The 25,908-nt window shown below is 37.2% G+C and overlaps 1 protein-coding gene and 1 pseudogene across 3 annotated transcripts in view; one reads left to right on the top strand and one right to left on the bottom strand.

Moving 5' to 3' along the window:
• MAP2K4 (mitogen-activated protein kinase kinase 4) overlaps positions 1-25,908 on the top strand; it is a 124,258-nt gene that overhangs the window by 39,693 nt on the left and 58,657 nt on the right. For all 3 annotated transcript variants that reach the window (XM_003262590.3, XM_003262591.3, XM_030799363.1), the window contains one exon: positions 22,538-22,712. In XM_003262590.3, coding sequence (XP_003262638.1) covers positions 22,538-22,712 — 175 coding nt within the window. The remainder of the gene's footprint in view (positions 1-22,537; positions 22,713-25,908) is intronic.
• On the bottom strand, positions 18,251-18,342 carry LOC115831672 (annotated as a pseudogene).

Here is a 25,908-nt window from a genome sequence, read left to right as displayed (position 1 = left end):
TCCAGGGTTCTATTGGGACCATGATTTGTCTCTCATATTCACTGCATGCCTGCCTCCTACCATCTGTTATAGGTTATAGTTTTTTCTGTTTATTTTTAAACCTTTTATTACGGAAAATTGCATACCTATCCAAAAGTAAAGTGGTAGATGAATCTGTCTTTACTGTCAATCAGCTTTAACAGCTTCAACAGTTAATAGCATGGCCAATGTTGTTTTATTTTTTCCTCCAACCCCTTAGTTTTAACCAAATCTCAGATGTTATGCAATCTATAAATATTTTAGTATGCATTTATAAAAGATAAGAGCTGCTTTTTAAAGACATAATCATGGTACCATTGCTACATGTAGTAGAATAAATAATTCTTTAATGTCGTCAAATAAGCAGATGACCTCATTAGTTTTTTTATTTTTAATAATTTGAAGTGAGGTCTATACAAGGTCTTGCATTCTATGTAGTTAGCTGATCAATCTTTTAAACTAGAGTTCCTTCTCTTGAAATCGATTAGTTTTTCTTTGTGATCTACTCTCAGGCATTCAGAAATTTAATTCTTTTAATTTGTTTATTGCTTATTTCCTTAAAAAAGGATTTTTGGGGGGATCTTGGAGGATGAGGAGACAACCTGAACAGGAAACCTTGATTTTTAATTATCGTTGATTAAAATTATAAATATTTTTGTCGGAAAATGCATGTTATAGTAGAGACTCTTGTACCCACTAACATTTTTTCCCTTGGCTTTTAAAATGAAAGATTAAACTGGATAGCCAAAGAGTACAAAGAAAAAGCAAAGGAAAAATGTGTGGCTACCTTTTAAATTTTCATCAGGTTTGGATTCTACTAGACACTATAAATCTTTTTGATACTCTAGGGATATTCTTATAAATGTGGCCACCTTGTGTTAAAATCATGTTGTGTATATGAATTTGACAAACAGAAGTAGATATTCTGTTAAACATTCGTGTTTTCATAATGGTGAGTTATGGTTGAGTGTTCTCAGTGTACTGAATCGTTTAGAATATATTCAGTACAATTGTTATTCTGAAAGAACAGCCTTTTTATCTTCATAGCATATCACAATTGTCAAGAAGAAACACTAGCTTAAAAGTTAACACTGGAAATAAATAGTGATGAATGCAGATAACATTTTGGGGCTTAAGAGTTTTGGAACCACATGTTTTAAGTTTAAAGGGCTCTCTTTAGACCAAGAGAATCTCTAGGATCTCTCTTATCTTTGTTTATTACATTGGAACAGACAGAGACTCAATTGTGCTATAGAACATCTAGGAGTAGTTTAAAGACGTTTCAAGGTCCCTAGTTAGTAACTAATATTCCTCGTATTTCTTGATGAGCCTTCTCAGTAGTACTTTATCTTAAAACTTAGAATTTCTTCTTCTGTTGGTTAAATTGTGAGAACTATGTCTTTTAAACGTTGCTGTCTTAGAATTAATGATGAGGCTGGGCACAGTTGCTCACCCCTGCAATCCCACCACTTTGGGAGGCCGAGGCAGGAGGATTGCTTGAGCCCAGAAGTTCGAGGCCAGGCTGGGCAACATGGCAAAACCCCATTTCTACAAAAATAGGAAAAATTAGCCACGTGTTATGGCATGCGCCTGTGGTCCCAGCTACTTGGGAGGCTGAAGTGGGAGGGTCAATTGAGCCCTGGAGGTTGAGGCTACAGTGTACCACTGCACTCCAGCCTGTGTAAGAGTTGAGACTCTGTCTCTATTAAAAAAAAAAAAATAAAAGTTTGTTTTTAAAAAGAAATAACAATGGGTAGAAATTTAGGAGTCTGGATTTCTATCCTTGCATTGTCGTTATCTCTGTGACCTTGACTTTATCACTTAATTCTGATCTCAATTTAGGCATTGAATTAGAATAGTGACACACTATTTTATATAATGAATTGGGAGGGGAGAGAATTAAGACAGCTTTGCACTGCTTTCTTTAAATAAAGTCTCATGTACAAAACTGATAGGCTTAAAAAGATAAAGGAGGAACTGTGCTGACTGAAGTGTTTGTGAGGTGGGAGAGAGGTTTGTAGCGTTGTCTGCCTTCATTCCCCAAATAGTCCCAGGACATCTCTGGTGAATTTCTAAGTGTGAATACCTCTAATCTCCATGAATTTGAAAGTTTTTTTCTATCTCTGAATTTTTTTGAAGCAATCATGATACTGCGAAATCTCTACATTTCTGTGGTGGACCACTTTTACAAAATAGCGGTAATGGTAGAAGTATTTATGGGTATGTATTAATAGATGATGTTTAATCTCAAATGTGTTAAATACTATGGCGTGTGTGTGTGTGCGCGCGCACGTGTACGTGTGCGTGCGTGTGTGTGTGTGTGGCTGGTTTGGTGCTACTGCTGTGAATCTTTTTTCTTACTGTAGTAAATATACATAACGTAAAAATTTTTATCTTAACCATTTTAAGTATACAGTTCGTTGGGATTAATTATGTTCACATCGTTGTACATTTGTCACCATCATCATCATCCACCTCTAGAACTTTTTCATCGTCTCAAATTGAACTTCTGTACCCATTAAGCAATAAGTCCTTATTCTCCCTTCCTTCTAGCCCTGGCACCCACCATTCTACTTTCTGTCTCTGTGAATCTAACTACTTTTTAGGTACCTCTTATAAGTGGAATCATAACAATACTTATTTTCTGTCTAGCTTATCTCATTCAAAATAATGTCTTCAAGTTTCATTCATATTGTAGAATGTATCTTTCTCCACCCTTCTTTTTAAGGGTGAATAAATATTATTTTATTGTTATGTGTGTGCAGCATTTTGTTGAGCCATTCATCTGTTGTTGGACATTTGAGTTGTTTCTACCTTTTGGCTCTAGTAAATAATGATGCTGTGTTTGGGATAATCTTTAAAGCTTAGATCATTGTACTTCTTAATGTTACAGTTTAGGGATATTCAATCTTATCTTTAGTCCCACATTCCACCTCAGTGTACCTGAGGCTGTGGTACACTTCCATAAGTCAGCAATTCACTGGAGAAGTGATTCTCGACAGAGGTGGCAGTGGTAATAGTGGTAGAACTGATTCTCTTTGTGGGCCCCTACTCCCTTGAGATTCACATTCCCTTCAAGCTGGATGTTTATAGCTGAGGTGGTGGATGCTAATTCTGGAATATATATTTGCATAGATTAATGATACATGCTGTTGAGTTGTGTGCTTTTGGTGTTATAAATCATCTTTGTTCTTGAATCAGAGACCGAGGCAGACATTAGAAGATAGCCCTAGTTTTTTTAACCCACAGTACTTCTAAGTGCTGCTCCTTGAAGATAATCTGACTTCTTAGCTATTGATGAGTTTTCCAGCCATTTCTAATCAGGCAGTTATGTTGTTGAGTTCTGATTTCAATCAGAATATTATAAGGCCTTTTGCCTTTGTAGTATGTATGTTTCTGGAAGCTTTTATCTATTAAGGAAATTTGCTATATGAAGGTAACTTTTTTCGGTGTTTTTTTTTTTAATTATCTACAACTGAGTAACAGTATGATTATATTATTGTTCTTGAGCAAATGTGTTTTCCCGAGTTAATAACTGCTTCATTTATGGTCCACTGTGAATCTTCTCTGAACATAGTTAAATACATCAGTTGATCACTCAGTTCTCCCCCTCTCACCCCCTTTTTTTCTTTTTTTGAGTTAGCTATCCATCCATACTCTTGCTTTAATCTGGAGTGGTTGCACTTGAGGCCTGCTTCACAGGGCTGTTGCCATTGTTTTGTGAATGCCTGATTCTGATTCTCTGTTTCCAGGATTTCATCTTTTTTTATTTTTCGCTTTCCCACTCTCATTTTGGTAGAGTATATATTCTAAGTCTTTCTGAGATAAGAATTCTTTCTTAGCAGTTTTTAATTATTTCTTAAGCTTTTTGGGTGTTTGTATGCCTGAATGTGCCTTTGTCTTTTTTTCAGACAGGGTCTTGCTCTGTTGCCCTGGCTGGAGTAAATGGTGCTATCATAGCCCGCTGCAGTCTTGAACAACTGGACTCAAGTGATTCTCCTACCTTAGCCTCCTGAGTAGCTGGCGCTACAGGCATGTGCCACCATGCCTGGCTCATTTTTAAATTATTTTGTAGAGGACAGGGCCATGCTATGTTGCCCAGGTTGGTCTCGAACTCAAGCTATCTTCCTGCCTCGGCCTCTCTGAGTGCTGGAATTACAGCCATGAGCCACTGCCTGGCCTTGAAAATGTCTTTAAATAAATAACCCTCATAAGAGATTAGTAGTTTTATTGGGTATAGAATTCTGGGGTAGAAATTTTTCTCCAGAATTGTGTTTGTATTTCGACAATGTTTTCTATTTTCCATGGTTACTTTAAAAGGTTAGATGTGACTTTGATTCCTGAACCTTTGTATGTGACCTCTTTTTTCTTTTGTGATGTATTGTGGGGATTTTTCTTTTTCCCCAGTGTCTGAAATCTTGCTGTGTTTGCATTCTTCCTCCCCACCTCCCCTCTTCCCTTTTCCCAGTCTTCTCCCTCCTTTCCCTCCTCCCCTTGCCTTTCTTTTTCCATGTAGTTTGCTCTCAGTGGACTCTTTCAATCTAGAAACCACTCTTTCATTCTAGGAAAGACAGTTTATTATTTTATTCATCTGGGGTATGTGTTCTTCTGACATTGCTATATTGATTCAATGAAATCCCATCAGACTTTTAAAATATGTATAATGTGACAGTTTGATTCTAAAATGTATATGAAAATGCAAAGGACCTAGCTAAAAACAATTTTGTAAAACAGTAAGTTGGGGGACTTAAAACGACCCAATTTCAAGGTTAACTGTAACACAGTCAGCCTACAAGTACAACCTACAAGCCACAATAATTAAGGCTTGGTGGAAGGATATTAAGGATAAACAAATGGATCAATGGAATATAATAGAAAGTCCAGTAGACAAACACACATGTATAGTCAATTTATTTTTGACTATGGTGCTTATACAGTTCAGTGGGAAAAAAGATAGGCTTTTCATAGTGATGGAACAAACTGGAAAAAGGTTTGAAAGGATAAATCTTAATTTCTACTTCACACCATATGCAAAAATTACCTCAAGATGGATCATTGACCTAAAAGTAAAAGCAAAAACTCTATAAAGCTTCTAAAATAAAACATCCAAAATATATTCGTTATCTAGCATAGGCAAAAATTTCTTTGATAGGACAAAGAAACCACTAAAAAATAATAAATTGGATTTTATCAAAATTAAAAATTTCTGCTCATCAGAAGTTTTTTAAGAAAATAAACAGGCAAGGCCAGGCACAGTGGCTCATGCCTGTAATCCTAGCACTTTGGGAGGCCGAGGCAGGCGGGTCACTTGAGGTCAGGAGTTCAAGACCAGCCTGACCAAAATGGTAAAACTCCATCTCTACTAAAAATACAAAATAGCTGGGCGTGGTGTCGCATGGCTGTAACCCCAGCTACTTGGGAGGCTGAGGTGAGAGAATTGCTTGAACCTGGGAGGTGGAGGTTGCAGTGAGTAGAGATCATACCACTGCACTCTAGCCTGGGTGACAAGAGCAAAATTCTGTCGGCACGGGGGCAGGGAGGAAAGCAGGGAGGAGGAGAGGGGAAGGGGAAGAGAGAGAGAAAAAGAGAGACTAGAAGAAAACATTCACAATATATATATGTCTGACAAAGGACTTTTATATATATAATAAACTAAAACTCAAAACAACCCAGTTTACTTTTTTGTTTTTGAGACAAAATCTCACTCTGTCACCAAAGCTGGAGTGCGTCATAGCTTAGCCTCCAGAGTAGCTGGGACTACAGGCTCATTACATCACGCCCGACTCATTTAAAACAATTTTTTGTAGAGGTGGGATCTTGCTATGTTGCACAGGCTGGTTTTGAACTCTCCTTAAGTGATCCCCCTGCCTCGGCCTCCCAGAGTGCTAGTATTACAGGCATTGAGCCGCTGGGCCAGCCCAAAGAACCCAATTTGAAAAATGGTTTAAAGACTCTGATAGACACTTCACAAAGAAGGTATTGGAATGGATGATAAGTATATGAGAAACAGCCATAAGAACATCAGTAATAAGAGAAATGCAGACTAAAACAAAAAGGTGATACCGCTACACCTCCACCCGAAGGGCTAGAATTTAAAAGACCAGGCAATATCTTGGCAAATATGTAGTGTAAGCAGAATTCTCCTATATTGTTGAGGAAGCAGAAAATGCTACAACCACGTTAGAAAACACTTAGCTAGGTTTTTAATAAAATGAAACAAGCACCTGCCTCCTGACCCACCAGTCCTACTTTTTGTTATTTGCCTAAGATGAAAATACTCTCAGAAAGATTTGTAAGTGAATGTTCATAGAAAGTTTATTCAGAATAGCCTCCAAATTAGAAAGAACCCAGAGTGTTCAATAACAGAAGAATGAAGAAACAAATTATGGTATATTATTTAATAAAATACTCTTCCTCAATAAAGTGGAGAAAATACTGATACCTGCAACCATATTCATGAATCTCTGAAAATGCTGAGCAGAAGAAGCCAGACACAAAAGAGAACATACTGATTCTATCTCTATGAAATCTAGAGTAGGCAGAACAGACCTGTGGTGATTGAAATCAGATCAGTGCTTGCCTCTGGAGGAGATTGACAAGAATGGCACCAGGGAACCAGGAAATTTTCTGGGGTGATGCAATGCTCTGTATCTTGCTATATTTTGTGAAATAGAAAGGTGTCTGCATTTGTCAAAACTCATTGAGCCACATATGCTTATGATTTGTGCATCTCACTATATGTAAATGATGCCTCAATTTTAAAAGCAATCCAGAACAATAACAATTACATATATACATATATTATTATTATTATCAGTATTATTATTTTTATTATTATTATTATTGGTGTTTTTTTTTTTTGTTTTTTTTTTTTTTTTTTTTTTTTTGAGACGGAGTCTCACTCTGTCATCCAGGCTGGAGTGCAATGGTGCAATCTCGGCTCACTGCAACCTCTGCCTACTGGGTTGAAGTGATTCTCCTGCCTCAGCCTCCCGAGTAGCTGGGATTACAGGCCCACACCACCATGCCTGGCTAGTTTTTTGTATTTTTAGTAGAGACAAGGTTTCACCATGTTGGCCAGGCTGGTCTTGAACTCTTGACCTCAGGTGATCTGCCCGCCTCAGACTTCCACAGTACTGGGATTGCAGGCATGAGCCACTGAGCCTGGCCTAATTTTTGTATTTTAGTGGAGATGGGGTTTAGCCATGTTGGCCAGGCTTGTCTCGAACTCTTGACCTCAGGTGATCTGTCTGACTCGCCTCCCACAGTCTGGGATTACAGGCTTGAGCCGCCGTGCCTGGCCAGTAACAATAAAAATTATATTGATAGATTTTTTTACTCTCACTGAACAGTATTTGTGGTTTTCTGTCCTTGTTCTCAAAGGACCTATATATTTCGACAATTTAGATGACTTGATAAATATATGAACACTGTGTTTTTATTGAATTCAGCTTTTATGCCTGTGGAACAATACTGTGATAAATTTTATTTCTGCCCATGTGGTTTCCCATTTGATGATGTTTGAAAGAACCCTAGAGTGAAATTTTTAAGAAGGTTATCAGGTTTCTTTTGAGGATTAATCTAGAGTATCTGTTGCACCACATCAGGTATAGTGTACCCCTAAGTAGCTAGAGTCCCCTAAAAAGTGTGTGGGGACATGTTTTTAGTGTGCTTTAAAAATAACATTTACTATTCTTTCTTTTTTTTTAATACAGAAAAAGTATAAAGAAGAAAGCCAAAATGGCCCATTATCTTATCATCCAGGTAGTTCATGTTACCCTGTAAAAAATCAGTAGTACCTGCTTCTGATAAGAGAATTCAGTTGGTACAGAAAGTTATAAAACAAACAATCAGCTTCATGCCCTTAATATTTATCTCCAAAGATAGCCCTATTAAATGTAAAATGCCTTGCAGAAAAGCTTATTATATGTCAGAATACATAATTTATATAGATCCTTAAAGAATATTTACACACAATAGCAGTTTTTTTCTGCACTTTTTTGTAGCTTGATTTTTTATTCACTTAGTAACTTAGTACATCTTGAAAATATTTCTGAGTTAACACATACCCTTTTCCTCCTGCTCCTCTTCTTCTTCTTCTTTGTTTTTTGAGATTTTCTCACTCTTGCCCAGCCTGGAGTGCTGTAGTGCAATCTCAGCTCACTGCAAGCTCCACCTCCCAGGTTCAAGTGATTCTTGTGCCTCAGCCTCCCAAGAAGCTGGGTTATAGGCATGCACTACCACACATGGCTAATTTTTGTATTTTTAGGTAGAGATGGGGTTTCACCATGTTGGCCAGGCTGGTCTTGAACTCCTTGCCTCAAGTGATCCACCCACCTCAGCCTCCCAAAGTGCTGGGATTACAGGGGTGAGCCACTGTGCCCCAGCCACATACCTATTCTTAGTTATATAGTATTCATTACATTGTATAGGTGTATTATATGTTTAACTAGTTCCTTATTGATAGCTATTTAGATTATTTTCATTGTTTAATTAAAAACAATGTTTTAGAGAACATTGTGCTGGTGAAATGTACTTTTAAAAATTAACCAATGTTTAATTCTTCATAGATTGGTAATTTTCAGCCGTTTGCTTGTCATAGGAGAGACTGGAAGTAACTGTGTCTTCTCAACCTTGTTACTATTGAGATACTAGATTGGAAAATTCTTTGTTGTGGGAGGCCGTCGTCCTGTGCATGGTAGAATGTTTAGTGGCATCCCATAGATGTCAGTAACACCTGCCCCCCTACTAGCTGTGACAGCCAAAATATCTCCAGACATTACCAAATGAACCTTGGGGTGCAAATTTGCTTCTTCTTAGGACCACTGGTACAGCGGGCACTGCAGGTTTACACACATGAACCTTTTTCCTGACTGAAGAGCTGCAGAAGTCAGATATAAGAGGTGTATTCCTTGGGGTTTGAATGGATGCCAGAAAAGGGGAATTTGGGGGAATGGCTATAGGGATATCTCATAGAGCCCAGGGAGAAGAACATCAGAGCTTTGGGAGCAAGTCATAGTTGCCAGAAACCAAAGCAATCCAGTACGTGTTCTTTCATACATTTAGCAAATGTTTGTTGAATGTCTGCCATCTGCTAGTTACTATGGTGTGGGCATAGGTATTTCATGTTGAAAAAAGAGATGTGATTCTTACTTCATGAAGCTTGAGATTTAGAGGCACACACAGACGTGTGTGTGTATAAAATTATAATCACCTACTTGCTATTAAAGGAAGAGAACCAGGTGCTACGAGAAAATAAAATACAGGCCTAATTTAGAAGGAGGGTGGTGAAAATGTAGTCAATGAAGGCTTCTAAACTTGAGTGAGTTTTACTAGATTTGGGGGAGGGATTGATGAGTGTTCCAAGTGGAAGGAATCGCATGTATTTGAAATTATCAAGGTGGGAAATATTCAATTTGTTATGGAATGGAAGGAATGACAGTTCACATGGAGGATGACTGAATGAGAAAGGAAAAACAAATTTAGATTAAGAGTGTAGAGACAGCTAGATATGGAGAGATGGGCCACATAATGTAGGGCCTTGTAGATAAAGAGCTGGATAACATCCAAGGTGCAGTGGGGAGTTATGGAAAGGTTATAAGTAGGTGAGTGATTTACAATTTAAACTGATTATTTACAGTCTAAAGTAATTATTCTGGCTGCCGTGTGGAGTATGTATTGAAAGGAGGTAAGAATATAGTTAGGGAGACCTGATAAAGCTATGGTAATATAGCTAAAGCATAATAGTCACCTGTTATGACTTTAATAATATTAAATTGATGACAGTAAATGTAGAGAGACGGTGAAGAAATTTTGGAGGTAATTAATAAATATTGCTGATAATTTGAATGTAGATGATGACAAGGAGGAAGGTGTTCATAGTGACTTGTAGAATTCTGGCTTGAATTAATGGGTTCAGTTGTGATTACTGTGATGGAGACTACTAGGTATGAAGCATCTGTAAATGGGGGTCATAGGGCAAGATTGAGTTTTAGATATATTAAGTTTGAGGGACCTGTGACATTTTATTAGCGGTATCAAAACATATATATATATGCATATATCACATACTCTGGTGTTGAAAATGTGAGTCTGGTGCCAGAGGTGAAGTTGTAGATTGGAGATAAAAAGTTGAAAATTGCTGGCATATAGATGAAAGGGTTGACTAGGAAGAGAGTGAGAATGTATTTTGATGAGAAAATTGTGTCCAGGGCTGAGCCCCAAGAAAAGCTAACATTTAGAGGTTGGATAGAAGAGGAGGGACAGGCAAAAATTAAAAGATGCTTGATGATTAGGAAGCAAACTGGTAGTGCGTGATGTTATAGAAATCTAGCATCGTTTCTAAGTGCAATTGGGAAGGAATTGTAGTTGACTATGTCTAATGTTCTGAGAATGCTAGTAAAACTACCTTGTTGGCAAAAACTCCTGAGATACACTTTAAACTACTCTTAATTTCTTACTTACTTGGGAAGAGGTTTTAGCTGCCACTGGAAACTGGGGCCTAAACAGGGAAAGGATCTCATGAAAACATGTAGCCTATAGATTTAGGGCAATTTTCCTTACCTTTTCTTGAAGAAGCATAGCCCAGAAAAACTCTTCTAAGGGTAAACTTTGAGTATAACTGACACAGGATCAGCTATTAGGAAACAGTCAATAGCAACATGATGCAAACATGAATGTTTGTCTTGTCCTCTTTAATGTTACTCTTTTCTGTGGTGATAAAACATTTCTTTGTATTTTGTAAATCAGTACTACTTCAAAATAGTGCAGACTTATCTAATTTGTCTGATACATTCAGTTCACTAAATATGAATATCAGAATTTGAAATTTTCTATTTAGAATGTTTGAGCCATTCTTCTGGACATTTCGTTTTTCAGTTTTTCCTTTTGCCTCATCTTAGATCACAGCAAAGATACTCATTTGTTAGTAGTGCCAGGAAGCAGGCAGTTTCCATGGTAACTGACAGACTGAGTTTACTGTGGAAATTTCCGAAATTAACAGAGCTGCATTGCAGAAGGATGCATAAAGCAGTATTCATCTAGAGATCGTAACAGTACGGACACAGAAGAACAGTTGCAGTGGTGTGCAGGGTATGTCTTACCTTTATTTTCCTGTCTAAGGAAGATTAGTCATTTATATATATATATATATATTTATATATATATATATGCTGAGGAGACAGTAAAACAGCTTGGGGCATTTTAGTATATGCTGGCTTGGTAAGAGTCAAAGTTGCTTAGGAAAAAGAAGGAAGAAACGATTTGAGAAAGAAGGTATATTTGATAGCATTGGGAAGAAATCAAGATCAGATGATCAAGGTAGAAGAATGTGATAGTGAAATAAGAGGAGAAAACATACTTCAAACTAATTTAATAAAAGGTTCTTACGGATAGTGGTTCTAGGCACAGGAAGATATTTATTTGTTGAAGGAAAACAGTAGACATTGTCAAGTTTGAGGAATCAGGTTCTCATGTCCAGGAAAAAGAAATCTGTTAAGATAATTAGCTATTACTTGCTGAAAGATAGCTAGATATGAGAGATGTCCAAGATATTAAACAAGGAGGTTTGCTGCCATCTTAGCCTACTTACCTAAGTGATGAGAGAATCCTAGAAGGATTTCTGCCCCTAATTCCACTCCCTGTTGATTGGTGGGGGATTTTCAAGAAAAATTCTGAAATGTATCTTGAGATTAAATTCGGGAAACAAAACTATAGGATTTGGGCAGATAATTGAAGGTGCTTATCATACAGAGCATAATTATAAATATAAAAGAGAAAAAGGATATAGAAAATATGATTTAGATTATTTGCATGATAGATGCAATTTAGGTTGCTAGATATCATTTGGTATCATTTATATCATGTAGTCAGCAAACTACAGCTCATGAGCCGAATCCATCCTGTTTGCTTGTTTTTGTAAGTAAAGTTTTATTGGAACATAGCCACACCCATCTGGCTGCATAGTTGCAAGAGACTAGTGGCCCGCAAAGCCTAAAATATTTGCTATCTGGTTCTTTACAGAAAAAGTTTGTGACTCGTGATTTAGATGGTATACTGGATTTTTCAAGGCTTCTGTGAGATTACCACGAACTTGGTGGCTTGAAATAACAGAAATTTATTCTCTCACAGTTCTAGAAGCCAGAAATCTGAAGGTGTTGGCAGGGCCATGCTTCTCCCAAAGGTTCTAGGGGAGGATCCTTCCTTTCTTTCAGTGGTACTGCTGCTCTTCCTTGGCTTGTGGCAGCATAACCATAATCTCTATTGCCTCCTTCACTGTGTCTGTCTTGTGCATCTCTATCTTCTCCTTTTCTTTGTTTCGTCTCTTATAAGGATAGTTCTTTTATTTAGTGCCCACCTAATCCAGAATCTCTTTTTTGAGATCTTTAATTTCATCTGTAAAGACAGGTTACTTTCTGAGATTCTGGATGGACATATCTTTTTTTGCGTGGTGGGTGGTGTATAGTTCACCCTACTACAGATGGTATTGAAGAACTGGGTTTTGGCTTCTTAAGTCACATTGTGTATTAAGGATAGCCATTTCTTAGTGTTTCCTTTGACCTGCTGGAGAAGATATTAAACTCAGGTTTCAAAGGCAAGGTTATAGAGCCATAGTTGAATCGTAGAAGATAGCCTTTGTGACACAAACATAAGCAGTAGAGTAAAGGGAGTACTAGAAAATTCACAGGAGAAAGAGTACTAAAATATTCACAGGAGACGGATGAAGACCACTGCCTGGTGCTTTATATCGTTCTCTTCTTGTCTCTTCATATTTTTTTCCCCTTAACTCCCACCTCCAAAAAAACAACAAAATGAATTTGAAATTTTAATGAAAAATAGTTGGCACAAAAACAAAAATCACAGTTTTGAGGAATGGCTCATGGCTAAATTATGGCACTGGGAAATATATGTATATGATTCAAAAGAAGTAGACTTAATAAGCAAGTAGAGGAGTGGCAGTGTAGAACATGCACACCAATGTATAGACCAGTGAACCTGAGACTTGGCTTTTGTTGAGAGCCTTTTTGTCATTGTGGGAGTATACAAACTATTGGCCTAGGCAGGAAAGAAGGTCTGTGACATTTTCCTCGTCTCATAAGGGCATATTTGTAAACCATAATAACAGTGGTAGATATCTATTTGCATTCCCTGGAAGTCTCATTTACCATGTTTGGGTACATTCTGAAATGTTCAAAAAGTGATGAATTCACATGGTGAAGAATCAAATAGTAGGCAAGGGATTCCAATGTAGACGCTGGAGCTGCAGAGAAAAGCCACCTTATATTGCCTATATTCTCACCTGTGCACTTTGAAATGAAGCTTCTGATACAGACTTCATGGAGATGATCATAGAAGAATTAAATAGAAATGGTTAATCCAAATTAGGGTTCACTAAGAGTAAGTAAGCAGTTCCAAACTAGCCTAATACACTCTTTTGAAAGTGTTACTAGGAATGTAGATCAGGAGTTTGGCACAGACTAGATGTATCTTGATTTCAACATTCATGGGCACAGAGGAGGAACACGAAGCCCAATACAGTATTTTCAGGGAGTTTCTTAGAAGCACAAGAGTGAAGTCTGCGTTTTCTTTCTAATCAAATTCTGTTAGTCTGTGACCATGTATATTCTGAACATCAAATAGGAAGCCATAGAAATGAAAGTTTTCTTATTTTCTTCCTTTAACAAAACATTTGAATTGTATGCATAAATAGCTTCATAGAAAGATACAAATTCCCTTGAATCCAACTACAATTAGACTTTAACTTTTAATTTTTCTGTTAGTATCATTGAGTATATGATAAGAATATCATAAGGAACTAGAATAAAATCAGGTATAAAGCATAGATTGGGATTAAATTAAGCTGGTTGATCATAGTTCACATGTACAGGCTAAAATTTAAGCAGTATAAGGTACTCATGAATACCCTAGATTTCAGGTCTTTGTATTATGTAAAATACTCGTGTTCCTAAATGTGTCTATACATAAAATTTATTTCTATAAAATTGTTTTCCTTTTCTCATCAACATGTTTAGATAAGTGTCTCAAAAATAATAAAAGTAAGCTTGAGGGTGTTTAATAAGTAGGTGTTCAAAACACAATTCACATAGTAATAGTATTAAGAATTAGCTAACATCACAAATGAAAAGTAGTTGAGACTCTTGGTTTTTAATTTGCTTTAAGAACTATATTTCTGACTTTGTAAAAGCAATTTGAGGTTTGTAGTACAAAATGATATATGAGTAGCAGTGTCCTGCTAAGATATTTATTAAGAAACAAAGATGAAAATATGAAACACTGAAAATTAAGATGACTTAACTCCCTATAGGATCTAATAATGGATACGAATAGTAACACAGCCAGAATAAGGAAAATTTTTACCTAGGGTTTCTTTTATAGCAGAGACTTCATCCCTTTTCATGTTCATTTCTTCTCCTGCCCACACTGGTAACTACCAGAAAAAAACTGGGGAGGGTTGGGAAGAGGGAGGAGAAATGGATGCTGATGAATTTTATCTGGAAAGTGTCATTATGAGTGAAGTGTACTAGGTGGAAGTAGAGAAAGATTGTAGTAACAGTATAATGCTGCCCAGTATAGACTTAGGATTGTATTTTTATATTGCTGTTGTCAGTCCAGAATATAGTATTAGAGACCAAGGAAATTGGAGAGAGGAGAATTTACCATGGGAGCAATGAGTGCTCTAATTCGTAATATGCTAAGCCTTAGATATCTCAAGTCTGCCTTTGAACCATAGGCATGTAATGGGCAAATACATATCAGACAAGTAGAGTGCGGCCCAAGGATAATCTTCTTTTTCTTTCTCTCCTTCTCTCAACAGGTTTATTGAGGTATAATTGGCATAGAATAAACTGTACATATTTAAAGCGTATAATTTGCTAGGTTTTGACATATGTGTACATCTGTGATGCCATCACCGTAGTCAAGTTAACATATCCATCATTCCCAGAATTTCTTCCTTCTTGTTGTAGATTTTTTTTTTTGAGACGGAGTCTCGTACTGTCGCCTGGGCTGGAGTGCAGTGGTGTGATCTTGGCTCACTGGGAACCTCTGCCTCCCAAGTTCAGAGATTCTCCTGCCTCAGCCTCCCAAGTAGCTGGGATTACAGGTGCCCACCACCATGCCCAGCTAATTTTTTGTATTTTTAGTAGAGACAGGGTTTCACCATGTTGGCCAAGCTGATCTGAAACTCCCGACCTCGAGATTCGCCCACCTCGGCCTCCCAAAGTGCAGGGACTACAGGTGTGAGCCACTGTGCCTGGCCCTCGTTGTAGTTTTTATGTTTAGACATTTGATTTGGTTATTTTTTCTGTCTTCCATGTCTATATTTAACATACTGTATCCATCCTTTCGTTTTTTTAATATATGGAATGTGGTAAATGTTTCATTGTCTTTATTAATTCTAGTTTTTTTGTCATTTCTGGGTCAGTTGCAATTGATTGATGTTTTTCTCTTCATTATGGGTCGTGTTTTTCTGCTTTTCTGTATACTGTGGTAATTTTAGATTGCATGCCGGAGATTATTGTGTGATGGCTGTTTTTGTATTTTCATGAATGTTTTTGAGTTTTGTTCTTTGGTTAAGTTACTTGGAGATACTTTGATCCTTTCAGGTCTTGCTTTTTAGCTTTCACAGATGAGACTAGAGCTAATTTTGCTTCGCTAGTGAGGTAAAATCCTTCTAACTACTTTATTGGATTCCAGTCAGGAAGTTTTCCACTCTAGTGGCTAAGAATAGGAACTGCCTTGTATGAGTCTGGGTGTCATTCCTTCTTAATCCTTTTAGGTGGCTTATTCTTCAGGCTTGTATAGGTTCCTCACAATCATCCACTGATCAAGGAGGGCCCTCTGCATATCGGTGGGGTTCTCTTTCTGTGTAGCTGTCTCTTATCCTGTACTCTGCCATGTGAACTCTGGCTACCTTGGTCTCCCTAGATTCCCAGATCCTTGTCCTCAACACAAGGGTACTGCCAGGATCTGCCTGGATCCCCCCTCCCTGTATCACAGTTGGTGAACTCTTCGGCAGTAAGCTGGGGACAGTTGTAGGGCTCACCTTACATATTTCCCATCTTTCAGTGTCTGCTGCCCTTTGTTTCCTGATGATTTCCAGTGTCTTCCAGATTGCCTATATATTCTGTCTGTTTTTTTCAGTTGTTTTAGGTATGAGGGTAAGTCTGTCTCCTGATACTTCATAGTAGGACAGGTGGAGGTGCCACACTGACACTCACTGTGAGATGGAAACAGGAATTGTGGAACTAGGGAATAATATCTTGAAGACTTTGAGAAAGAGCATCTCCAAACAAGATATCTTGCAGGATTCAAAATAGTTTCTTAATATAGTGACTGACATTCTTAATACAGTGAAAGAAGTCATGGCGTTTATAAAAATGGATTGGAAAAATCTTAAGGAGAGAACAGACTGGATGGATAGGCAGCAAGATTATAGAAAAGGGACAGATGAGGAAAAGACATAGCTAGGGACCTGAAAAGCAATGGTAGAGTGAAATCCCTTTTGATGCAGTTGTGAATATAAATGATACTGCATGACAGCAAAAGAAAAGAATTTGAGGGTAGTCATTGATTTGAAAGCATACAAATTAGTGAATTTTTTAAAAATGTAAATTCATAAACACAAGGGAAGGTAAACAACAAACTGCAATGCAGGACAAGGGTTGATGGTGTTAATAGGTAAGGAACTTGTTAGTAGAAGCAGTGATAACAAAACAAACACCTGGACCAGGAAGGCTCAGGGGTGCTATCTCAGGCAGTTAATAATAAAAAAAAGACATATTTGTTCACCAGATAGCTTAAGAATGTTCAACTCTAGCAGTTGAAAAGAATGATCTAACCCTAACACCTTTCAAATTGGCATGAGGAAAAAGGTGCTGTTGACTAGGTACAGTGGGCACCTTTTGGCTGATGGTACTCCTAAGTCAGTGCAGACTTGGTACCCAGCCATTCCAGTAGTGATACCAATTATTTAATGACTGTGTTAAAATATATTAAGTGAAATCTATAAGCAGTAGGTATAATATGCTATTTTTGCAACCTATTCCCATAGTATAGAAAGATACAAAATAATATGTACTAAATTGTTAATAGTGTTTTTTTTCTGGATTATGATTGATTTTTCCATTTTCCTTTTTATCTTCTACCTTTGTAGCTTTAGGAGGGATTTTAGATTTGGTAATCTGGTTGGAAAAAGAGGTTCAAGTACTGGTCCTGCTGCTGAATTTGCACAGCAAACACTGCATCTAATACAGGGTGGGAGTGAAGGTGGAGGATGTGGCTAGAGCTGTCCCAATAACCCTACTTGACTGGCCACTGTGTTTCTTTACAAAACAAGGCCACCTGCCTATATATGAAGTCCCAGGCAGCTTTATTAGACATTGTATAGAAATACAGCTTTTCTCAGTGTCCAGTCTGATTAATGTTCTGGGACATTATGTCACGGTTCTGTGTGTGTGTGTGTGTGTGTGTTTTTAATCTGTAGGATTTCAGAAATTTCAGACTAGTAGGTTAGTCTGGGTCAATGAAAGGACAGCAACTAAAATACAGTAGTGTTAATTCAGTATTAAGTTAACAGATACATTTGTCATTTCTATCCAGAAGATAAATTAATAATCAGGAAGGACTTCACTGCAAACATGTAGACTCAAAAAATTAGTTTTCAGATTTTAATCTAACAAGATAAATCTCTGGTATCAAAATATAATTTCTGTACATTGAGTTGTACTTTTAATAAGGCCTGTATTGTATGAATTCATGCCCTATATTAAGTATTCTATCTATAATCTTGCATGTTTTGCAAAAGTTAGGACCATTCATATTTCACTTCTTTTGAATGTCTGTAACACCTGTGGCAGTTTTTCTGGGTGTATGTGTGTGTGTTTTCTCTAGAATGTGGAACTGCTAAGTCTCTGGGAACCAAGAATTATTAGATGTGGAATAGTAAGGCACTGAAATCAGAGACACCAGAGTTAAGGATTTTTTGTGTGTATGTATTTGGTGTGTGTGTGTATTTTGTGTGTGTGTATCTTAATCAAATTGTATTGCTTTATTCATGTGTTTTTTGCAGGGTACTGTGGTATGGACTAGAGAACTTGGAATGACTCATGAAGAAACCTTGGAATGACACATGAAGGATTATAGGAAAGTCATTCTGAGGCAGGATGCTTTACTGAATTGTTTTCAACTAGGGTATCAAACATCAGGAATGAGTTCAGGAGAATGGAAACATCTTAGGTGCTCTGCATGTTCAGAGAAACTTCTCTAGTAATGAACTATAGAAATGACCCCTGAAAGTATAGTCTTAGAGTTAAGTTTCTATTCAAGGGAATACTTTTGCCTGTTGCTGGAACTGCTCTGTGGATTTGGAGACAGTTAGCATCATTGGCCCCCAGCCACTAAATGCTACTTGCACTTCCCAGTGATTGGGATGACCAAACTGCTGCTGACGCTGGAGGTGTCCGGATACTACCTCCTTTCAGAATCCCTGGGAAATAAAATAATGCTAGGGGCTGTATTAATTAAAAGTAAGTTTGTTTGCATCTAAACAACAACAAGGACAGGAACAAATAGTGGCTTAAACCAGATAGTTTATTTCCCTTTTCCATAGAAAAGTCCGGAGATAGGCAGGCTAGGGTTGGTGTAGTGGCTTCATTGTTATTGGAGTCAGTGCTGTTTTCTGCTCCATCATTCTCAGGACATTATTTCAATTCTGCAGGGCATTGAGGGTGGCTGGAGCTCTAGTCATTACCTACATTCCAGGCAACAAGAAGGAGGTTGGAGGAAAAGAAAAAGAGTCTTTTTTCCAACTGAGTTAGCTCCTTTTAAGTAGTGTGTTCCTATTTTCCACCTCTAACTGCAAGGAATGTTGGTGACTTAGCTCAGGCTGCAAAATACCACACACTAGGTGGCTTAAACCACATAATTTATTTCTCACAGTTCTAGAGACTAGAGAATCCAAGACTAAGGTGCTGGCAAGGTAGGTTTTAACCTGAGGCATCCTCCCTTGGTTTACAGGTGGCCACCTGTCACCCTGAGCTCAAGTGACCTCTTGTGCCTGTGAGAAGAGAGTGAACTCTGTGGTCTCTCTTCTTGTAAGGACACTAATCCTAGTAGATTAGGGCCCCACCCTTCATTAACCTTCATTGAACCTTCATTATCTTCTTATAGGCCATGTCTTCAGTACAGTCACATTTGGGGTTAGGGCCTTAACATGTGGATTTTGAGAGGAAACACAGTTCAGTTCATAGTAGTTGGGAAATGTAGCCCTTTAGCTGTGTGCATTGCTGCCCCACATAAACGAGGATCCTGTTAGGGAGGATGAAGAGGAGAATGGATGTTGGGTGACAGCTGATAGTTACTGCCACAGTGGCTGTTGTCTGAGTTTCCCAGGTTGGTAATGAGAACCTTGGGGTTGGAACCTTATGTAGTGTTCATTGGAGGCAGGTAAGGGTGATCTGTATAAAATAATGCACAGAAAATTATGAAGGGAAAGATGAGGGATATTTAGGAATTATTTTTATTTTTGGGGGTACATGGTGTATATATTTATGGAGTACGTGAGATGTTTTGATATAGGCATGCAATGTGTAATAATCACATCGTGGGAAATTGGGTATCCATCTCCTCAAGCACTTTTCCTTTGTGTTACAAACAATCCAATAATACTAGGAATTATTTTTGATAAAATATAGTCCCCATTCTCAAGAAACTGATATCCCAAGGAAAAGTCAGGGAACTTTTTTTTTTCTTTAAGACTATAATCGTAGGCAAATATTTATCAACAAATAAGGGCAACTTTACATCTTTATTGGTTTGTATTTTTCACCAATCTTCTCTTTGGGTGTGTTTTCTACTGTTTATGTTCTTTCTTTCCTAGGCCTCTTACGTAGTTTAGGACAGAAATTGATTGACTGTAGAGTTTAATGGTAAGGTTCTGGTCCAGTTCCTGTATCTAGTCAGTCCAGTGGTGTATCTATGTATAGTCCTTCTTTGGAAGCCATCGTGGTTGTACCAACTGTTAAAGCAATTGCTGTGAAATGGACTCAGTTTTACTGGAAAGATTGCTAGCCCAGTATAAAGACGAATGTATGAACATTGGTGATGTCATAACTGTGGCATGTTTTTCTGTGGTTTTTACAGCACTTTTTCTTTCTAAATGAGAAACTTGGAACTCTGGGTAGGAATCACATTCTCCTCTTTTAACAGCTTTGCTGAGATTTAATTCACATATTCTGCAGTTCACACATTTAAAGTGTATAGTTCATTTGCTTTTAGTATATTTAGTATATTTACAGAATTGTGCATCTGACACCTTATTCAGTTTTTGGATATTAACCCAAGTAGATACCCTGTATCACTTAGCTTTCAACTTACTCATTTTCAAAAAGAAACTACAGTGCGCTAAACTATTAGTAGAGATATTCCATAATACTAAAATTTGATCTTTAAAATAATAGAGATAATATTGTAACTGTTTTCATTCTGTAATTTCTATATAGTAATGAAATATCTTTCATTTCAGTTCTCAAGAATGCTAGCATAAGTATTATATAGCAATGTAGTCATGAGAGTCATATCATCTTTACCATATTCTCTTGGTTAGAGGCAAGTCACAGGTCCCACTCACACCCAAAGAACTGTGCCTACACAAAAATATGAACACTAAGAAGGTGGGGATCATGGGGACTTCCTGGAGCCTGTCTGCCACAGCCCTTCAATTAGCGAACACTTTGAAAAATTTTGCTTCCAATTTACAAGTAATTTTAATTAACTTTTTTTCAGATTCCCTCAGTGGTAGATTGGTGCTGTATATTTCACCAGTGATTAAACTATGCCATTGAGATAGTATTTACTTGCCAAAGGTTATAGAACAATAATCATTATACATGGAACTTCTTCATGTTAGAACTTTTTTCAGGCTTAATCTGTCTACTTCATGAAAAAGATTACCAAGAAGAGTTTCCTATTTTGCCTAGACCTGATTTCCATCTTAAAAGATAGTTCCGGCTTCATCTTCACCTAAATAGTCCCTTATGCCACTGATTTCCGGGCTTCTTGTGACTGTGGATGCTAGAGTATCAAATAATATGGGTGAAAGGATTTTGAACTGAAAAGCACTTGTGTGAATGAAAGCTGGTGTTATCACCTGGTATGATTTGAAAGTCTGTTATTTGGAACACTGATTTAGTACATTGTTATTTAGACCAAGTGTATGAATCTTTGAAGTGTAACTTTGAACCTTAATATTAGTACATATGATTATTCTCGGGGTGGGGGGGTAAATTTTAAAGTTCTAAGTTTTTTGGGAACCTTAAAAGTTGCTACAGAAAACCGTTCTACTAGTTGGAGAAAACGTTCCTAAATTTTGAAAGAAGAAAAATAATGACCAAGCACATAGACTTTCCTTGTTTGTATCGTAGGATCAGAGTTTAAAAGAGATCCTGATCATTTAGTATGAAACTGAAAAATGTAGTTGATATTTAATGAAATCTTTTCGTTGTGTGTATGGTTGATAGTTTGTTCTTACACATTGGGGTTTGGTGTGTGTGAGAGAGCGAGCAAGAGAGAGAAACAGATTGATTTTACATTTTTCATTGGATTTACTTTTTTACAAAGCATGGTTAGAAGTTGTTAATACTTTGATCTCCAGGTTGAGATTTTGGAGATGATTTTTTATTTAATGGAAATATGTAATGAGTGAGCTCTTTTGTCTACGAGCCACTCATTTTTTATCCCATTGCTTTATCGAACGAGGGCTGAAAATTTCAATTTTGAGTCGCACATGGCAATTTTCCTCTTAGAGCCAGCTAGCTATTCAGTTAACTGTTCTCCCACCTCAGGATGGTATTAACAAGAACAGGACAGTATACTAAGGCACTAGTTCCCAAACATTACTGGAATCATCTGGGGGTCTTTAAAAATACTGTTTTCTGACTCCTGTCCCTGGATAATTCAGATTTAATTGCTATGGGATGATACCTGGGTATTGAGATTTTTAAAATCTCTCCCAGGTGATTGTAAGGTACAGCAAACTTTGGGAATAGTTGTACTAACTGAAGATTGAGGCACTGGAATAACTAATGTTGGGTAAGATAGGGTAAGAACTTTTTCGCAGTGAGGTTTGCAGCTCTTGGGATTCTCACTTGATAATGCTGTTGGGATAAATCATTATCCAAGTTTGAATAAGAGCTTATATTTAGAAATGAAAACTGATCCGCAGAATTAGTTTAATCAATAAATGGGAATTTTTTTTAATCTTCTTGGGAATTTGTTTTTATGAATCCCGTTGAAGCTGTGTCTATTGACTACCTAAATCTAGATCATTCTTAATCCAGTGTGTAAAAAACCAGGATGACACAAATGAAAAACTTCAAAAACCTGGAGGTCAGACTATTTTAGTAATTTAGAAAACATTTTTCCCACACATTAATCAGTACTAAAAGAAAAAAGTTAAAACCTATTTAAAATGTGGAAAAATTGCTTCCCAATATTTTAACAGAGAGAGACTGAGAACACACAGCATTGAGTCATCAGGAAAACTGAAGATCTCCCCTGAACAACACTGGGATTTCACTGCAGAGGACTTGAAAGACCTTGGAGAAATTGGACGAGGAGCTTATGGTTCTGTCAACAAAATGGTCCACAAACCAAGTGGGCAAATAATGGCAGTTAAAGTAGGTGATGCCATGATTATTTTTGGTACTTTAATCCATTAGGTGAAATTTCATGGTGCAGTAATACCACTGTTGTTGTGTTCCTACTTTTGTGGTAAATGTGGGTGTTTAAAAAATTGTTTCTCCAACTCCTTTGAGGGTGTTCTGTGTAGAGGTTTCTTATTGGTGGCACATTTTCTATCTCTTTGGAAACATGAGTGTATGAAGTGTGCATGTTGATTGCATTTTTGGCATGATGCATTAACATGTTTTAAACTTCAGGCCCTTCTACTGCCAAGGTGAGTTCAGGCTGGGCGGCTGCACCCCTGGGAGCAGGGCAGTGCTGCACTGAGCCAGGCGGGAGCTGGAAGAAGACGCAGCACACTGGGTTGGGCAAGGTGCGGGGCTAGGGCTAACAGCAGTCTTACTGAAGGTTTCCTGGAAACCACGCACATGCTGTTGCCACTAACCTCAACCTTACTCGGTCCTGACCGGCTCGGCTTCTGTTTGTTTATTTCATCTCTACTCAGTACTGCCCTGTTCCCTGGTTTTAAAGTTGTACTGAAATGCATACCTTGTGATAATGTTGTCACATTTTGTCCTTATTGTGTCATGCCACTTAACATGTTCATTAAAAAAAAAAATGGCCTGAAACGGAGATTTGATCCATAGACAATACCTGGCAAGCTTATGCTGGTACCTGTAAAGAACTGGTGGTTTCCATCTGACTCCTAGTTTCATGTAATTGTAATTTATTCATTTGTTTGTTTAAATGTTTAACAAATCTTTGCTGTATGTAAGATATTTCAGGAAAATCAGCAACAGGGGGAACAACTTGCAAAAACAAAGGAAAAAAAGCTAGCTGTGGCCATACCCTCTCTGAGCTTAAAATTCCTATGGGAACAAAAGTGTTTCAGCTTATAAGAATTCAGAATGGATTTGCGTATAGTCCAAGCTAATCATCTTCCTATTAGTGTCCTATTTTGAGAGTTTGTCAGAGTGGTTGATAAGAATCCTTAGTTTTTTCTTGACATTTGAGAATGAATTTAAATTAAAATAAAATGCTTTCTGTGTAGAAGTCTGTTGTGAGCCAAACCTTACTGTAACTATTTTAGTGTCCTTCATTGTTGAGCATTTCTTTTTGCTGGGTCATATGAAAGTAATGTTAAATTAGTGGTGGGGAAAATATTTATGATTCTCTCTATGGGTTCCTAACATTGTTTTTGGCTGTATTTTTAAAATGTGGTGAGAACTATAGACTCTTCATAGGCAGATGTATATATACACAACATTTTACATACAAACCATAGACCTCTAAAGATGCACAGGTGAAGAACTCTGCATTATGTGTTAAAATAAAATGTTTTCTTGGAATATGAAATGATTTCCGTATTCCTATTTTGTGCCACTGCAGTGTAAGTGGAAAGAGTCATTTTATTTAGATTCTTGGATGAGTGTTGTGTTGTCCTTTTGTGCTACCTGTGTGTGACATCCAGTTTTAGTTGGCTGGATCTTAAGGGAAAGGTTTCCTGTATAGTTAAAGTTGTAAACTTTTCTTTCAGGTACTAGGGAAAGTAATTTTAAAAAATTATTTCCTGCTTTTTACAGTTTGTGTTATGTGTGCTTTAACTTTGTTGATGAACATTATTAACAATTTTAGTAATATGGATTGATTTTAGCCATTGTTAAAAAGGTCATAAAGGTAAAGAGGGTACTTCATTTTGACATTTAAAAGTTTTTCTCACTGATTAATTTGATAATATTTTGGGTTGTATAATGCTTACTCAAGTTTTGTAGGAATTCAAAAATGAAAATGGGAAATTGTTGTCCATCATTTGTAATGTTACATTATCAGTGGCTACTGGCTACTGTGACAGTTCCAGTTGGGATGCTTTTAAAAATCCCAACTGTACTTGAAGAACTTTCAAGGCAGTCATGAGACCTACAAACTGGTTGCTGTCACATGTATACCCACCACATAGTACTACCTAGCTTTGTTTACCATCTTGAATTCCTGAACAAGCACAGCAGTTGGGGATGGGAGAGGATGGCAGTACAACACATCAATTAACATATAGATGAGGAGTACCTTTGGATTCCGTGACTTCATTAATACTGGAAGAATAAGTGTTTTTGCATTAATATGCATTAAAATTTGATACCAATTGATGACTGATGTATGCCAAGAATGCATTTATTATTGGTTTCTTCAAAGAATAGTCTTTCATCACACTTGAGAGAGTTCCTTCATTCCTCATTTAGGTACATTGACTGGATTGACAGGCACAAATATACAGAATCAGTGTATGATTAAGGAGGAGTTTGATTTGAGACTTTACAGTTTTAAAGGAACTATGAGACAGTGGTTCACACAGCTGAGAGTTTTCCATTGCTGTTGGTGAAATGAGAAACACACTTGAAGTAACTCTGTGCTAACATCTTAATACGCATTTTGAGAATAAAGAAGGATTGCTTTATTAGATGTTAAGCTGGAAGTGATCCTTAAGATTTACTTGCAATATCTGTAGAAAAGTGAACTGTGATATTAGCTTGATTTTTTTCTTTGTATTATTCCTCATTTTTAGTTTTGAGGAGGTCCTTCCCGAAATTTATTTTGCCATATATAAGAAGTATTTGAAAAAGGTGACTTCTTAGTAACCAGAGATAATTACCCCAAAGACAATTTAAAAATCAGTTTTGATGTAATCAGATTTAGTGAGGTAACATTGTTAAGAGTTATACTTAAAACAATTTTTTGATGTTTGGTTTGAGGACAGTCTCCCAAGCTATCAGTGAGTTTCTGCATTAGGACCTAAGATGTGAAGATTGTTTACCCTTTAGTTTTAATTGCACGTGCTTAGGGAAAGGGTCCTGCTCTCCTGTGAGTGGGAGTAATTTGTATACTTGTGCCTGAATGACTAGTCTTAGGGCTGCCTAGGGCACAGCCATTGTTGCCTCTGGGGTTTCTTAAAGCTCAGGGAGGACAACCTTCAACTCTTACCAGGGATTTACTTCTGACTGTGATCAGTATCCTTTACAAATAACATTTATTTAGTGTCCTGTTTTGCACGGTGGTGGGGTGACCACTGAATGAAAACATTAGACATGAACAGTCACTGTCCTCTACATAAAGTAGGTGCCTGCTCAGCTGTCTGGCAGGTGGGAATGGGAAAGGATGGCAATACAACACATCAATTAACATATAGATGAGAAATAC

This window comes from Nomascus leucogenys, chromosome 19 (genome assembly GCF_006542625.1).
Source record: "Nomascus leucogenys isolate Asia chromosome 19, Asia_NLE_v1, whole genome shotgun sequence".
Classification (NCBI taxonomy): domain Eukaryota; kingdom Metazoa; phylum Chordata; class Mammalia; order Primates; family Hylobatidae; genus Nomascus; species Nomascus leucogenys.
This window is presented reverse-complemented; position numbering and strand designations above follow the sequence as displayed.